The 15818-nt window shown below is 40.1% G+C and overlaps 1 protein-coding gene across 1 annotated transcript in view; it reads right to left on the bottom strand.

Annotated features, from left to right (window-relative positions):
* fbn3 (fibrillin 3) overlaps window positions 1-15818 on the bottom strand; it is an 80861-nt gene that overhangs the window by 18469 nt on the left and 46574 nt on the right. Inside the window, exons 33-46 of the mRNA XM_077226003.1 lie at window positions 13379-13501; window positions 13152-13277; window positions 11809-11931; window positions 9713-9835; window positions 8718-8879; window positions 7503-7571; window positions 7259-7384; window positions 6093-6218; window positions 5011-5160; window positions 4853-4924; window positions 4084-4209; window positions 3876-4001; window positions 503-628; window positions 299-415 (exon numbers count right to left, since the gene is read on the bottom strand). Of these exons, the coding sequence (XP_077082118.1) occupies window positions 299-415; window positions 503-628; window positions 3876-4001; window positions 4084-4209; window positions 4853-4924; window positions 5011-5160; window positions 6093-6218; window positions 7259-7384; window positions 7503-7571; window positions 8718-8879; window positions 9713-9835; window positions 11809-11931; window positions 13152-13277; window positions 13379-13501 (1695 nt within the window). The remainder of the gene's footprint in view (window positions 1-298; window positions 416-502; window positions 629-3875; window positions 4002-4083; window positions 4210-4852; window positions 4925-5010; window positions 5161-6092; window positions 6219-7258; window positions 7385-7502; window positions 7572-8717; window positions 8880-9712; window positions 9836-11808; window positions 11932-13151; window positions 13278-13378; window positions 13502-15818) is intronic.

Consider the following 15818-nt stretch of genomic DNA (forward strand, 5'->3'; position numbering starts at 1 on the left):
TGAATGTACAGGAAGCCCTTTTTTCAGGTCAGAGCAACTGCCCCTCATAATTCCTGTGCACGTCCCTGATGTTATGGCCATGTAATTCATTTTAAATCAGTAATAAATGTAATGGCTGTGATTGGTGTGAATTTTGTGATTGGTGTGAATTTTGTTATTGTTGTTGATTTTTGTGATTGGTGTGAATTCTGTGATTGGTGTGATTCTTGTGTTTGTGTGAATTTTGTAATTTGTGTGAATCTTGTAATTTGTGTGAATTTTGTGATTGCTGTGATTTTCGTGATTGCGTGTGACTCACCCATGCAGTCGTTGTTGTGCGTGAGCTCGAACCCGGGGAAGCACAGGCAGTTGTACGAGCCCACGGTGTTCTTACAGGTGCCGTTTCCACACGGCTGCCGGTCACACTCGTCGATATCTGCCGGACACAATGACATCACAGTCAGGATCCGCGTCAGAGCACTTCCCGCAGGAAAACCAGCACGACATGCGGACGCTCACTCACCCATGCACATGGTCTGGTCCGGCGTGGTCTTGAAGCCGTTGTGGCACAGACAGCGAAAGCTGCCCTGAGTGTCGATACATTCACCGTGACTGCAGACGTTCGGGATCTCCTGACACTCGTTGCGGTCTGAGGAACAGGAAGTTCACTTGCATTCATATTTAGAACTTTTATATTTTAAATTATCAGTTTCATTTTTAGTCATTTCATTATGCACTTTAGTCATTTCATTTTTGGGGCGGGCGTTGATTCCGTAAGTATTTTTTCAAAATATTTAAGTATTTTGAGAGCGTAGACTCGATTACGTCATTCGCAGTGCTTCACAGAAGTGGGCGGAGCTAAAGAGATTTTTTTGGTGCGTGTTGCTTTTTTCGACTCTGAACAATCAATTCACTTGTATTCATATTTAGAATTTTTTTTATATTTTTAATTTTCCTGTTAGTTTTAGTTTAGTTTTTAGTCATTTCGTTATGCGCTTTTTCAAATCATTTTTCACGTCATTCACAGTTTCACTGAAGGGGGCGGAGCTAGAGTTTTTTTGGCATGTGTTGCTTTTTTGACTCTCTGACTGCTGAAATTTTTTGAACAGCATCATGGGTAATGTAGCTTTTCACTATGAATTCCGATTCAGAACACGATTATTTAAAAAAAGTTGAAATAATGAGGGCTAAAATAAATAAGGCTTTTGACAGTTTTTGTCAATTGAAATAAAGCTGAAATTAAATATAAATATTAGATGAAAAACCCTGGCAACTAATTGAAATAAAATAAGTTAAATTTACTAAAAAGGAAATAAATTAAAGCTAAATAGAAATATAATAGAAATACAAAAGAACAAAATTAGAAAAACTCAAATTAAAATGAAAACCGAAAATATAAAAATGAAATAAATACAATAGTATTTAAATGATATAAAAATCTATATTAAAAGTAATATTTTAGTACACACCAGCACATATAGATAAACGAAGAGTTGTGCGAGAAAATTTTTACACATAAGTGCAGCAACAATTTAGTAAATTATAACAGCTTAAATTATTTTATTTAGCTTTATTTTATTTTGCCACATTTTATTATGACACTATCTATTGCATTCTATTAAGGTGCATTAATAACGGTGCATTCTAAAATGATACATTCTAGTGCATTCTATTATGGCACATTATGTTGCATTTTTTAATGGTGCATTCCGTCGCATTCTATTATGGCGCATTTTATAACGGTGCACTCTAAAATGGCACATTCTAGTGCATTCTATTACGCCGCATTCTGGTGCAGTTTATAATGATGCGTTCTGGTGCATTCAATTCTGGTGCATTCTATTATGGCACATTTTATAACTGCGCATTCTATTATGGAACATTCTAGTGCATTCTATTACAGTGCATTATGGTGCAGTTTATAATGGTGCGTTCTGGCGCATTCAATTATGGTGCATTCTATTGGTGCAGTTTATAATGGTGCGTTCTAGCGCATTCAATTATGGTGCATTTTACAACGGTGTATTCTGGTGCATTATAGTGCGTTCTATTATGGCACATTTTATAACTGCGCATTCTATTATGGCACATTCTAGTGCATTCTAAAATGGCACATTATAGCGCATTTTATCATGGTGCATTGTGAGCAAAATGGCAGAAATCGTTAAGTAAATAATGACTGCTTAAATTATTTTACTATGCCGCATTCTATTATGGCGCATTCTATAACATGCATTCTAAAATGACACATTTTTACACATAAGTGCAGCAACAATTTAGTAAATTATAACAGCTTAAATTATTTTATTTAGCTTTATTTTATTTTGCCACATTTTATTATGACACTATCTAGTGCATTCTATTAAGGCGCATTAATAACGGTGCATTCTAAAATGACACATTCTAGTGCATTCTATTATGGCACATTATGTTGCATTTTTTAATGGTGCATTCTGTCGCATTCTATTATGGCGCATTTTATAACGGTGCACTCTAAAATGGCACATTCTAGTGCATTCTATTACGCCGCATTCTGTTGCAGTTTATAATGGTGCGTTCTGGCACATTCAATTATGGTGCATTCTATTATGGTGCATTTTATAACGGTGCATTCTGGTGCATTCAATTATGGTGCATTCTATTGGTGCAGTTTATAATGGTGCGTTCTAAAGCATTCAATTATGGTGCATTTTACAACGGTGTATTCTGGTGCATTCTAGTGCGTTCTATTATGGCACATTTTATAACTGCGCATTCTATTATGGCACATTCTAGTGCATTCTATTACAGTGCATTATGGTGCAGTTTATAATGGTGCGTTCTGGCGCATTCTATTACGCCGCATTCTGATGCAGTTTATAATGGTGCGTTCTGGTGCATTCAATTATGGTGCATTCTATTATGGTGCATTTTATAACGGTGCATTCTGGTGCATTCTATTATGGCACATTTTATAACTGCGCATTCTATTATGGCACATTCTAGTGCATTCTATTACAGTGCATTATGGTGCAGTTTATAATGGTGCGTTCTGGCGCATTCTATTATGGCACATTCTAGTGCATTCTATTACAGTGCATTATGGTGCAGTTTAAAATGGTGCGTTCTGGCGCATTCAATTATGGTGCATTCTATTGGTGCAGTTTATAATGGTGCGTTCTAGCGCATTCAATTATGGTGCATTTTACAACGGTGTCTTCTGGTGCATTCTAGTGCGTTCTATTATGGCACATTTTATAACTGCGCATTCTATTATGGCACATTCTAGTGCATTCTATTACAGTGCATTATGGTGCAGTTTATAATGGTGCGTTCTGGCGCATTCTATTACGCCGCATTCTGATGCAGTTTATAATGATGCGTTCTGGCACATTCAATTATGGTGCATTCTATTATGGTGCATTTTATAATAGTGCATTCTGGTGCATTCTATTATGGCACATTTTATAACTGCGCATTCTATTATGGCACATTCTAGTGCATTCTATTACAGTGCATTATGGTGCAGTTTATAATGGTGCGTTCTGGCGCATTCAATTATGGTGCATTCTATTGGTGCAGTTTATAATGGTGCGTTCTAGCGCATTCAATTATGGTGCATTTTACAACGGTGTCTTCTGGTGCATTCTAGTGCGTTCTATTATGGCACATTTTATAACTGCGCATTCTATTATGGCACATTCTAGTGCATTCTAAAATGGCACATTATAGCGCATTTTATCATGGTGCATTGTGAGCAAAATGGCAGAAATCGTTAAGTAAATAATGACTGCTTAAATTATTTTATTATGCCGCATTCTATTATGGCGCATTCTATAACATGCATTCTAAAATGACACATTCTAGTGTCTAAATTCCCCTCTGGATTTTGATTGTTTTTATTGCTGGAGACTCACCCACACACGCTCCGCTGGGCGACAGCTTGAATCCGGCTGAACACTCGCAGCGGTAGCTCCCGGGGATGTTGATGCAGTTAGCGTTGCGCTGGCACAGGTTGTCGCCGCTATTGCACTCGTCGATATCTGTGGAGGGAAAAGTCCAGAAGGAGTGAGTCGAGAAATATGACAACAATCTTTGGTAAAAATGCGTCAGGAACGTCGTTACCTTCACATATGAGCAGGATGTTGTTGTAGCTGAAGCCCATGGGACACTCGCAGCGGAAGCTCCCGATCTGGTTGATGCACACACCGTTAGCGCAGATGCCCGGGATCTCGCGACACTCATCGATATCTGACGGAGGAAAAGTTTGTTCGCTGCTTAACTTTCATAGTACGATGTATCGTTGAAGAAATCAACTAGCTAATCACGACTGTTTCCCGAAATCGTATTGTCGCAAAGTGGTCGTTCAACCACGTTGGTTAATGATGTCACACACATAATAACTACTTTTAATGAATCGGTTTGAGATCGAATTATTGCTTGATGTTTTGCTATAAATTACAGACATGTCATCTGAGGACTATTTCTCATTTTTCTCAGTTATTTTGCTTTATTTCCAGATTCAAACATAGGCTCGTTCTTGCGTACAAGAGCACGTTCACACGCACGCTCTTCAAAAACTACGCTTTAAATCTCTTGACAAACTAAATGACATTTGTATTGTTCAAAATAAAATATACAGATTGTGCTGAATGTCAGCTTGCTTATTTTGCTCGAGATAAGGATTTACTGTATTAAGTTCACGTGGCTGTCGCTCCAAACACACAAGTCTGCGATGCTGTTTGCGAATGTTCGTTAGAACGATGGTTTCGGGAAACACAGACTCGTTGAACGGTTGATAACGACAGAACTTGCGATAGTTGGCTAACGATGCTTTCGGGAAACGCACTCGTGTTCGGTTCATGCAGTCTTTTATGCTGTGAAACTCACTCACCAATAGGTTTTCCAGTGTGAATGTCGATGATGAAACCAGGAGCCTGATTTCCACACAGAAGCTGGTACTCGGCTACAGGAGACAGAAAAACACAGATCTGTGTGAATATTGAAACTAGCTTCAGGTTCAGGTTCATCTTCCCGCTGAGAGACACTCACTGGTGGCCGGGGTCGGACAGGCCTCACACGGTCTGTTCCAGGCTTTGCCCACGTTATACGAGCAACAGCACATCTTCTTGGTCATGTTGAAGGACAGCTCGTTCTCGCAGGTGTCGTTGAAGTTGCGATAGCACACGCTTTTCCTCATATCTGAACATCCAGGACACAAAATTACTCCAAAGGCCCCAGATTAAAGGGATAGTTTACCCAAAAATGAAAATTAGCCCATGATTTACTCACCTTCAAGACATCCTAGGTGTATGTGACATTCTTCTTTCAGACGAATACAATCAGAGTTATATTAATAAATGTCCTGGCTCTTCTAAACTTTATAATGGCAGTGAATGACTGTTTCTGTTTTGATGCACTTTTATGATGGAGAGATGCACTTTTATGATGGAGAGATGCACATTTATGATGGAGAGATACACTTTTATCATGGATAGATGCACTTTTATGATGGATAGATGCACTTTTATGATGGATAGATGCACTTTTATAATGGATAGATGCACTTTTATGATGGATAGATGCACTTTTATGATGGATAGATGCACTTTTATCATGGATAGATGCACTTTTATGATGGATAGATGCACTTTTATGATGGATAGATGCACTTTTATCATGGATAGATGCACTTTTATCATGGACAGATGCACCTTTATCATGGATAGATGCACTTTTATGATGGACAGATGCACTTTTATGATGGATAGATGCACTTTTATGATGGATAGATGCACGTTTATCATGGATAGATGCACTTTTATGATGGATAGATGCACTTTTATGATGGATAGATGCACTTTATGAGAGATAGATGCACATTATAATGGATAGATGCACTTTTATGACGGATAGATGCACTTTTATCATGGATAGATGCACTTTGATGGCCTTAAAAAAATATACAGCCAATCACTGCCATTATAAAGCTTGGAAGAGCCAGGACATTTTTTAAATAACACTGATTGTGTTCGTCTGAAAGAAGAATGTCATAGACACCTAGGATGTGTAAATCATGGGCTAATTTTCATTTTTGGGTGAATGATCCAGAACACTAGATGGCGAGCTCTTACCCATGCAGTTGTTTCCTCCGTTGACCTGCATGTATTCGGGTGGACAGACGCAGGTGTAGTTTCCCAGGGTGTTGTAGCAGGTTCCCGGGCCACAGATGCCGATGTGTGCCGTACACTCGTCAATATCTGTGTGAGAATCGGTCAAAAAACATCATTATGGAGCCACTCAAACCACTCCAACTCTTTCGGTCCGGTTGCCTCTTTTGTTGATGTTCGCTGAAAATCTGATTATTAAAATTAAATGAAGTTATATACTGTAACTTATTTTTTTATTAATTCATTAAAAGTAAATTACACAACTATTAAAATAATTCCTAAATCAAAAGTAGTTATTAAACTTAAAGCGATCATTAAAATTAAGTAAATTAAATTATTAAAATATTAATATAAATTAAAATACTCATTTTAAATTTTATAAAAAAATAAATTACAAGGTAATTATTTAAATTTTAAATAAAATAATACATAATACATTTATAAGTCAAAGTTACTAAGCATTAAACTTCAATAATATAAAAATAAAGTAAATTAAATTATTGAAATATTACAATTTTATATTACTATAAATTTTAAATATGTATATAAATTAAAAGGGTTTAATTAAAAGTTAATTGTTTATTTAAACTTCACAAATAAAATAATTCTTAAAAAATTACATCAATTTTTTTGAGGTTACCAAACATTACAAATGTAAAATTTTATCCAAGTAAATTTAATTATTAAAATATTAATAATTATTTAACTGAAGTAAAAAAGTTTAATTTAAAGTTAAACTTTTAATTAAAAAAGTTTAATTTAATAAATTATTTTTTAAATGCTATTATTTAAATTACATTTAAATGATATAACATATACATTATATGCATTTATATTATATACAATATATATATTATATACAAATTATAACATTATTATTTAAATAAAAAAATAAACAAATAAATACACTATTTCAGAAGAAATTAATTAAGGTTACAAAATATTACAATTAATCAACCAAAATATGAATATAAATTAAAATATGAATATCAATTTAATACAAATATTTAATTGAAATACTAATGCAAAAAATATTTTGTTAAAAGTCATCAATTAATTTAAAAGAAATGAATGAAAGTTCCTAAACATGAACATAAATGGATGTAATAGTTGTCAGCAGCTCAGATGACCTTCACAGATGCGCGTCTCCTCGTTGAGATAGTATCCGGCGGGACACTCGCACTGGAAGCTGCCGAAGGTGTTGACACAGTTTCCCCCCTGACACAGGCCGGGCAGCTCCTGGCATTCGTCGATGTCTGACGTGTGTGTGCGGGAGAAAGAGAGAGAGAGAGAGAGAGAGAGAGAGAGAGAGAGCGTTAATACAGCAAACCCTCCAGGCTTCATCCCGCTGCCCGCGGCCCGATCCACACTTACCCTCCAGGATGACCGTGATGGGGTTGGGCCGGAAGCCTTCTCCTCCGGGACACAGGGTTTTGTACTCGGCTGTGAGGAGACAGAATTCATCAGGGCGTTTGCTCATGTTTGCTCATGTTTGCTCATGTTTGCTCATGTTTGCTCATGGCACAAAGGCTTTGTTTGGGGTTTTCCACAGTCATGTGTTATTAAATTGGTTTATATAGAGTATATGACAGATTTAAGTGTGTCTATTAGAGATGCATTGATGTATCGGCCCGATAATCTGGTATCGGCCGATTAAAGAAATTCTTTTTTCACTATCAACCCATTGTTTAAAAACAGGCGATGATCAGTGCCGATTATATCCTGTCAATCAAAAGGGTGCAGAAAAACGTGTCCGACTGCAACTCACACGGTGTGTGAAGAAAATCTCAGGTGTTGAATTGAGGGCAAGTTAACATGACAATAACGCTTTAAAACAGTTTAGTATCGGTGCATCTCCAGCGTATATATGACAGACGTAAGTGTGTGTGACAGCAGTGAGTGTGTATGACAGCAGTGAGTGTGTGTGAGTGTGTCGTACAGGTGTTGATGGGAGGGCAGAGTGTGTGTGTGAGTGTGTCGTACAGGTGTTGATGGGAGGGCAGAGTGTGTGTGTGAGTGTGTCGTACAGGTGTTGATGGGAGGGCAGAGTGTGTGCGTGTGTGAGTGTGTCGTACAGGTGTTGATGGGAGGGCAGAGTGTGTGTGTGTGAGTGTGTCGTACAGGTGTTGATGGGAGGGCAGAGTGTGTGTGAGTGTGTCGTACAGGTGTTGATGGGAGGGCAGAGTGTGTGTGTGTGTGAGTGTGTCGTACAGGTGTTGATGGGAGGGCAGAGTGTGTGTGTGTGAGTGTGTCGTACAGGTGTTGATGGGAGGGCAGAGTGTGTGTGTGTGTGAGTGTGTCGTACAGGTGTTGATGGGAGGGCAGAGTGTGTGTGTGTGTGAGTGTGTCGTACAGGTGTTGATGGGAGGGCAGAGTGTGTGTGTGTGAGTGTGTCGTACAGGTGTTGATGGGAGGGCAGAGTGTGTGTGTGTGAGTGTGTCGTACAGGTGTTGATGGGAGGGCAGAGTGTGTGTGTGTGTGAGTGTGTCGTACAGGTGTTGATGGGAGGGCAGAGTGTGTGTGTGTGTGTGAGTGTGTTGTACAGGTGTTGATGGGAGGGCAGAGTGTGTGTGTGTGAGTGTGTCGTACAGGTGTTGATGGGAGGGCAGAGTTCACACGGGTTCCCCCAGGCTCCGCCCAGTGAGCAGCAGCAGGACGCGCGGGTCACGCCCACTCCGATCTCAGCACTGCAGGAGATCCCGCCGTCGCCGCGGTCCAGAGTGTCCAGGAAACAGTTTCCCACACGCGTGTCTGTCGGAGGGAAGAGGATCACGGCTCTTTAGTTTCACACGTATCGCAGTGCATGAGAGGAACGAGTAGGGTTGGGTATCGTTTGAATTTTAACGATTCCGATTTTGCTTATCGATTCCTAATTTCGATTCTAATAAGGTAAAAAAATAAAAAAACTTAGATATCATTCACATTTAGTCTTATTGCAAAACATTTAATTGTAGCTGAATATCATGAACAATAATCAATAGGCTAAAGTACACTTACGCAAGGAACGTTTGCCTGTGGTTTAAAAATACCATAGAAAAACAACAAGCCTAACTAATATAAACTTCAAGCATTATTAAAGATGTAAACACTCAGGAATTAAAAATGAACAAATAAAAAACTACAAATAGATAAAAATGAACAAAGATATGATTGAAATAAACAGTGTTTTACAGTTTTCAGGTATTCAGGTAATCAAACTGTAATCAAATGTAAAATAACACTGCGCTTTATAAATAAAATATACATTACAAATATACTTACAAAAGTTATTCAATCAAGAACAGCGAGTGAATTTCCTATTTGTCTTTTGTTGTTTGATTAGTGTTACTATAGAGACGGCAGCAGGAATATTAGGCTACTGTCACTTTAAGAGTTGCACAGATCCAATATACTGATACACATGTCTGCAGTAACACTGAAAACAGTGTGTGAGTTGTCTCTTGAATTGTTTAAAGTCATATTGAAATGCTCACAAAGGAATCGATAGGACGAAATTAGAATTTTATAACCAGTATCCAATTCCAGAACTGGAATGGATTTTCGATTCCCAACCCTAGTAATGAGGGGTTGAGTGTGTGACGTACCGACACAGCCGACTCCGGACGGGTTGAGCTCGAAGTCCGGCGGGCAGTTGCACAGGTAGCTCCCAGGCAGATTCACACACACTCCGTTGATGCAGTTCACCGGGTCGAAACACTCGTTGATGTCTAAGTCAGACGGAGAAGAGACAGTGTGAGACAAAATCAAGCGTAGCGTCAGTTCTGGCAAGTCACGCTAATCAAGCTCGCATCAGCTGGACAACGTCTACCTATAGGAGTACCACGAATATCATAGAATTTGAAAAGGGACAATGCACATTAATTAACATGAGCACTCAAGTCCATCATGTAAATGTGCCAGATTGAGCCATACAGGCAATTTTTCACAGTCTACTCTAGTACTAGCTCTAGTAGATGAGTTAGTCCTATGATTTTGTCAAATAAAGACAAAAGGGTCTGTAAATCACTTTGGCCAACTCGTGTTGTTTTTAAATGTGCTTTAGAAATAAAATATGATTGATTGATTGATAATAAACTCATTAAGTGGAGGTGGGGCCATACCATGCAAAATGTTATACACAAGTAAAATATCTGCAAATTTAATCATATTTTCCCAATTTAAGAACTCATATTTAGGTAAAATTTTACCCCCGTCTGTGTCCAACTGGTAAGGCAATAATTCATAAGTGAAAAGATCGTGGCATTAACATATAACTTGAAGCCTCAGTGGTTAAATTATTTCTAATGTGTCTAAAATTGACCAGATTAAATAAAATTTTATTCCCAACATTTTTAACATGTTTTTTAAATGTAAGTTGTGAATCTATTATTATCCCTAAATAGCATCCATATATGAGCTCGTTCAGTATTATCGTGTTTCACAGGATCTCATTGCCCTCCTCCCTCCCCAGCTCCACCTCTCGTCACTCAGGATCTCATTGCCCTCCTCCCTCCCCAGCTCCACCTCTCGTCACTCAGGATCTCATTGCCCTCCTCCCTCCCCAGCTCCACCTCTCGTCACTCAGGATCTCATTGCCCTCCACCCTCTCCAGCTCCACCTCTCGTCACTCAGGATCTCATTGCCCTCCTCCCTCCCCAGCTCCACCTCTCGTCACTCAGGATCTCATTGCCCTCCTCCCTCCCCAGCTCCACCTCTCGTCACTCAGGATCTCATTGCCCTCCACCCTCTCCAGCTCCACCTCTCGTCACTCAGGATCTCATTGCCCTCCACCCTCTCCAGCTCCACCTCTCGTCACTCAGGATCTCATTGCCCTCCACCCTCTCCAGCTCCACCTCTCGTCACTCAGGATCTCATTGCCCTCCTCCCTCCCCAGCTCCACCTCTCGTCACTCAGGATCTCATTGCCCTCCACCTTCCCCAGCTCCACCTCTCGTCACTCAGGATCTCATTGCCCTCCACCCTCTCCAGCTCCACCTCTCGTCACTCAGGATCTCATTGCCCTCCTCCCTCCCCAGCTCCACCTCTCGTCACTCAGGATCTCATTGCCCTCCTCCCTCCCCAGCTCCACCTCTCGTCACTCAGGATCTCATTGCCCTCCTCCCTCCCCAGCTCCACCTCTCGTCACTCAGGATCTCATTGCCCTCCTCCCTCCCCAGCTCCACCTCTCGTCACTCAGGATCTGGCCTTCTGGTTCCCCCTGAATCAGACTAAAATGATCTAATTATGTTGTACATTAAAATTAATTAATGATATCTGCAATATATTCATGTTGGTTCGGTTCTGTTTACTCTAAGGGTGGTTATTGCTGCTCGTATCTATGCTAGGCTGCCCAGAACAGAACTAGACCGCCAATCATAGCTATATGCTAACTCTCAATCGTCTTTGACGATAGTGGTCCTGAAAAACCACACACTCTCTGCGTTTCCAATGGGATTTGTGGTTTTGCAACAAATTGAGGCCTTCGCTCACATTCAGTGACTCTTGTAGAATAAAATGAATGCAATTAAGTTATATAATATTTGTATTATTTAATTAAAGTTGAATTACACAAAGAAATAAAATAAATACATTCTTATAAACACGTAATTTGTGGCCACACATTGAGGCCCTTTTGTAGACGTTTGCTGAAATGAACTGATGATCTGTGATCGATGTGTGTGTGTGTGTGTGTGTTTTGTCACCTGTGCAGTTTCCTCCGCTGCGGTCCAGCTCGTAGCCGTAGTCACAAACGCAGCGGAACATCCCCGGCAGGTTCTGACACGACCCAAACACACAGATGTTCTGGAAGTTGCACTCGTCGATATCTGATGGACGACACACAGCGCTGAGTAAGTGAGTGTGTGTTACTGTAGGTGTGAGTGAGTATTACTGTAGGTGTGTGTGTGTGTTACTGTAGATGTGAGTGAGTATTACTGTAGGTGTGTGTTACTGTAGGTGTGTTACTGTAGGTAATGTGTGTGTGTTACTGTAGGTGTGTGTGTTAGTGTAGGTGTGTGTGTTACTGTATGCGAGTGTGTTACTGTAGGTGTGAGTGAGTATTACTGTAGGCATGTGTTACTGTAGGTGTGTTACTGTAAGTGTATGTTACTGTAGGTGTGTGTGTTAGTGTAGGTGTGTGTGTTACTGTATGCGAGTGTGTTACTGTAGGTGTGAGTGAGTATTACTGTAGGCATGTGTTACTGTAGGTGTGTTACTGTAAGTGTGTGTGTGTGTGTATGTGTGTGTGTGTTACTGTAGGTGGTGTGTGTTACTGTAGGTGTGTGTGTGTGTTACTGTAAGGTGTGTGTGTTAGTGTAGGTGTGTGTGTTACTGTATGTGTGTTACTGTATGCGAGTGTGTTACTGTAGGTGTGAGTATTACTGTGGGTGTGTGTGTGTGTGTGTGTGTGTGTTACTGTAGGTGTGTTACTGTGTTTGTGTGTTACTGTGTGTGTGTGTTACTGTAAGTGGTGTGTGTGTTAGTGTTGGTGTGTGTGTTACTGTGTGTTACTGTATGCGAGTGTGTTACTGTAGTGTGAGTGAGTGTGTTACTGTACTGTCGTGTGAGTGAGTGTGTTACTGTAGGTGTGTTACTGTATGCATGTGTGTTACTGTAGTGTGTTACTGTAGGTGTGTGTGTGTCTGTGAGTGTGAGTGTGAGTTTACATGTTTTTCTATCCCAGAGGGGACTTCAACCTGAATGCACATAGACTCATAGTGACTTGTGTCACTGTGGGGACCTAAATGTAGCTTATAAATCATACACAATGAGTTTTATGTGTGTGTGTGTGTGTGTGTGTGTGTGTGTGTGTGTGTGTGTGTGTGTGTGTGTGTGTGATGGGCAGGTTTAGGGTACGGGTTAGTGTAAGGAGAGAGAATATACAGTTTGTACAGTATAAAAACCATTATGTTTATGGAAAGTCCCCAGAAAGATAGTAATGCGGACGTGTGGGTGAGAGTGTGTGTCTTAGTGAGAGTGTGTGATTGTGTAAGTGTGTGAGAGTGTGTGATTGTGTAAGTGTGTGAGTGTGTGTGTGTGCGTTTACCCTGGCAGGCCTTGCTGTCCTCAGTCGGGGTGAAGCCCATCTCACACTCGCAGCGGTATCCACCCGGGGCGTTCAGACACTGGCCGTTCTCACACAGATTCACGTTATCCGCGCACTCGTCCATGTCTACAGGCAAACAGAGGAATCTCAATCACATCTCAGAACAGTCGTGTCATTTATGTCTGTTTTATAAGATAGTTGAACTATAAGTCAGATGTGAGCTGTACCAGAGCAGGTGAATCCGTCTCCGTTGAATCCGTCTTTACAGGTGCAGCGGTACGAGCCCGGCGTGTTCATGCACTCGGCGTTGGGGTTACAGTTGTGCTCTTCAGTGACACACTCGTCAACATCTGCAGAAACACAATCATAACCGAACTCAAGCCCCGTTCACACCGCCAGCGACACACAGCGACATGATCCCATTCAGTTTAATGGAGGGCTAGCGAGTAGGGACTACTGGCGACAGTGACCGTTATAGCGTCAGAATGTCGGCGTGTCTAGCGACTTGAGACACGCGACAAAAGTTCAGAAATTTCAACTTTATGCAAATGAGAAGCGAATTTCGCGAGCAACAACCAATAGGAGTGAAGACTATGAAGCTCACGTCACAGTTTCAGAGCAATTTCACTGTTTTATACGATTTGACCAACCAAATATAACGGATATAATAAAATGATGCATGGAAAAGAAACTGTCAACAGTTTTTGTGAGTTTTATTCATACATTGATAGTTCATGTGTTCTGTGTTTTCATTTTATGATGCAAGTTTAGCACTGCTGCCGTTCATTTTACAGTTTCCCCTGTATTATGTTGATTATTAGGGACAAGAAAATGCATTATTTGTAAGTAAAATTGTTTGTAAAATAAGTAATTTTTGACGGTATGAGTGACTTTAATTTGTTGATTGATCGATCGTTAATCTAGTTAATGATTTATTGCACTGCTGTGGTTAAGATAACAACACTCTCCATCAGCAGAATGTTACCTTTAATTCTTTTAAGCCTAATTCCTAGTCAAATTAGAATGATACCTTAGTTTTATATATCGCTCGTGATTGAGCTTTCTATAGATATGGCCAGACGTGCAGTCTACCAATAACATACAAAACAATAAAAGACGCCCACAAGCGGTTAACAGCACAGAGACTTTCACCGCAGGAACTTTCCCCAGGAACTAGAGACTTTGGGACTTTTCGACAGCAGGAATCAGGGTCTAAATCAGTGTTTCTTAACCCTGTCCTGGAGGACCCCCAACACTGCACATTTTGAAAGTCTCCTCTTTCTGACACACCCATTTCAGGCCCTGGAGTTTCTTCTAATGAGCTGATGAGTTGAATCAGGTGTGTTTGATTAGGAAGACAAAGAAAATGTGCAGTGTTGGGGGTCCTTCAGGAGCAGGGTTGAGAAACACTGGTCTACATGAAGTTCTGGGTAAATATTTCCCCCTCCGAAAGTCCCTGCTCGTGAGGAAGTACTTTTTCAAAGTTCATAAACTTTTAGGGGTGGAACGTGGGTGCTGAACATGCTGATTGGTTGAGTTCATGCCGCATTTTGATTGGTTGACTCCACGCAGCATTTTATTATTAACCACCATCTTTTGCGGTGCGTGCTGTAAGACTGGAGAAACTGGAAGAACTGGAAGAGAGGGCAAATTAACATTTGAATTTCTCTCTTGTGCACCATTCGAGACGCATGTCTCACCTAAGCAATCCTAATCTACATATTTTTCCCTTGAACCCCCATTCCCCGTTCACTCTTTCTCTCATGACGATATCACCTGAAATTCACCCAAAAATCTATACGGGTTAATGTGAATAATCATCATACGGTATTACACATGTTTGATATCATTTGAAATGTCTCAGTGCGACTGGTCTCATTCTCAAAGAAGTAAACCAGAAGGTAATAAGGCATTTAAGAGTTTAGAGATAATTCACGCACATAGGAGGTGTGTCTTCCAGGCAAATGGTCCCATGCTCACAGAAGGTGTAAACTCAATTCAAATTCCCACTGTTAGCCAATGGTTCCATGTAAATCAACTTCTGCCCCCAGTAAGTCTGGGACGGTGATTAATGTAAAATCCCACTGTGAACTCATGTTTACAAATGAAAAGAGGTTTCTGGCTTGTTCTGTCTATATAATGAAATGCAACGAGAGCTTGGCGCGATTCTGTAACTCAGACTAGCCCGTGATGTGAAGTGTACGCAAAACACTTTGCATCAAGTATTTTATAATGTCAAGATATTGCATCTTCTCTCTGTATTCTAGAGCATTTGATGTTTGTATCTATTATCTTTGAACTGATTATGCAATTGGCGTGATACATTTAGCTGACATAATAAATTATAAACATTTATTCTAATCGACTCTGACATTATTTTCAGTGAAGAGTTAATAAGTGTCAAACATATTAATGATGCACTCACACTTAATGATGCACAGATATCATTAAAACCTTTTCATTTATGGAGTCAAATGAAATAACGAGTTCATACATATGAGAAAATGTATTTCATTTAAAGGGGAACTCGGCAACTCTAGATATTTCTTCGCTGATTTTCACTTTTGTTGTCGCATGTTTTCTCAACGAGCTCCCCCTACAGCTGTGAGGCGTATATTTCACAACACTGTCGTAAAAAAAACTCACTTGTGGCCCCTCCTCCCGCTT

The sequence above is a fragment of the Siphateles boraxobius genome, unplaced genomic scaffold (genome assembly GCF_051911475.1).
Source record: "Siphateles boraxobius isolate OS27281-9 unplaced genomic scaffold, OSU_SipBor_1 13, whole genome shotgun sequence".
Taxonomy (NCBI): Eukaryota; Metazoa; Chordata; class Actinopteri; order Cypriniformes; family Leuciscidae; genus Siphateles; species Siphateles boraxobius.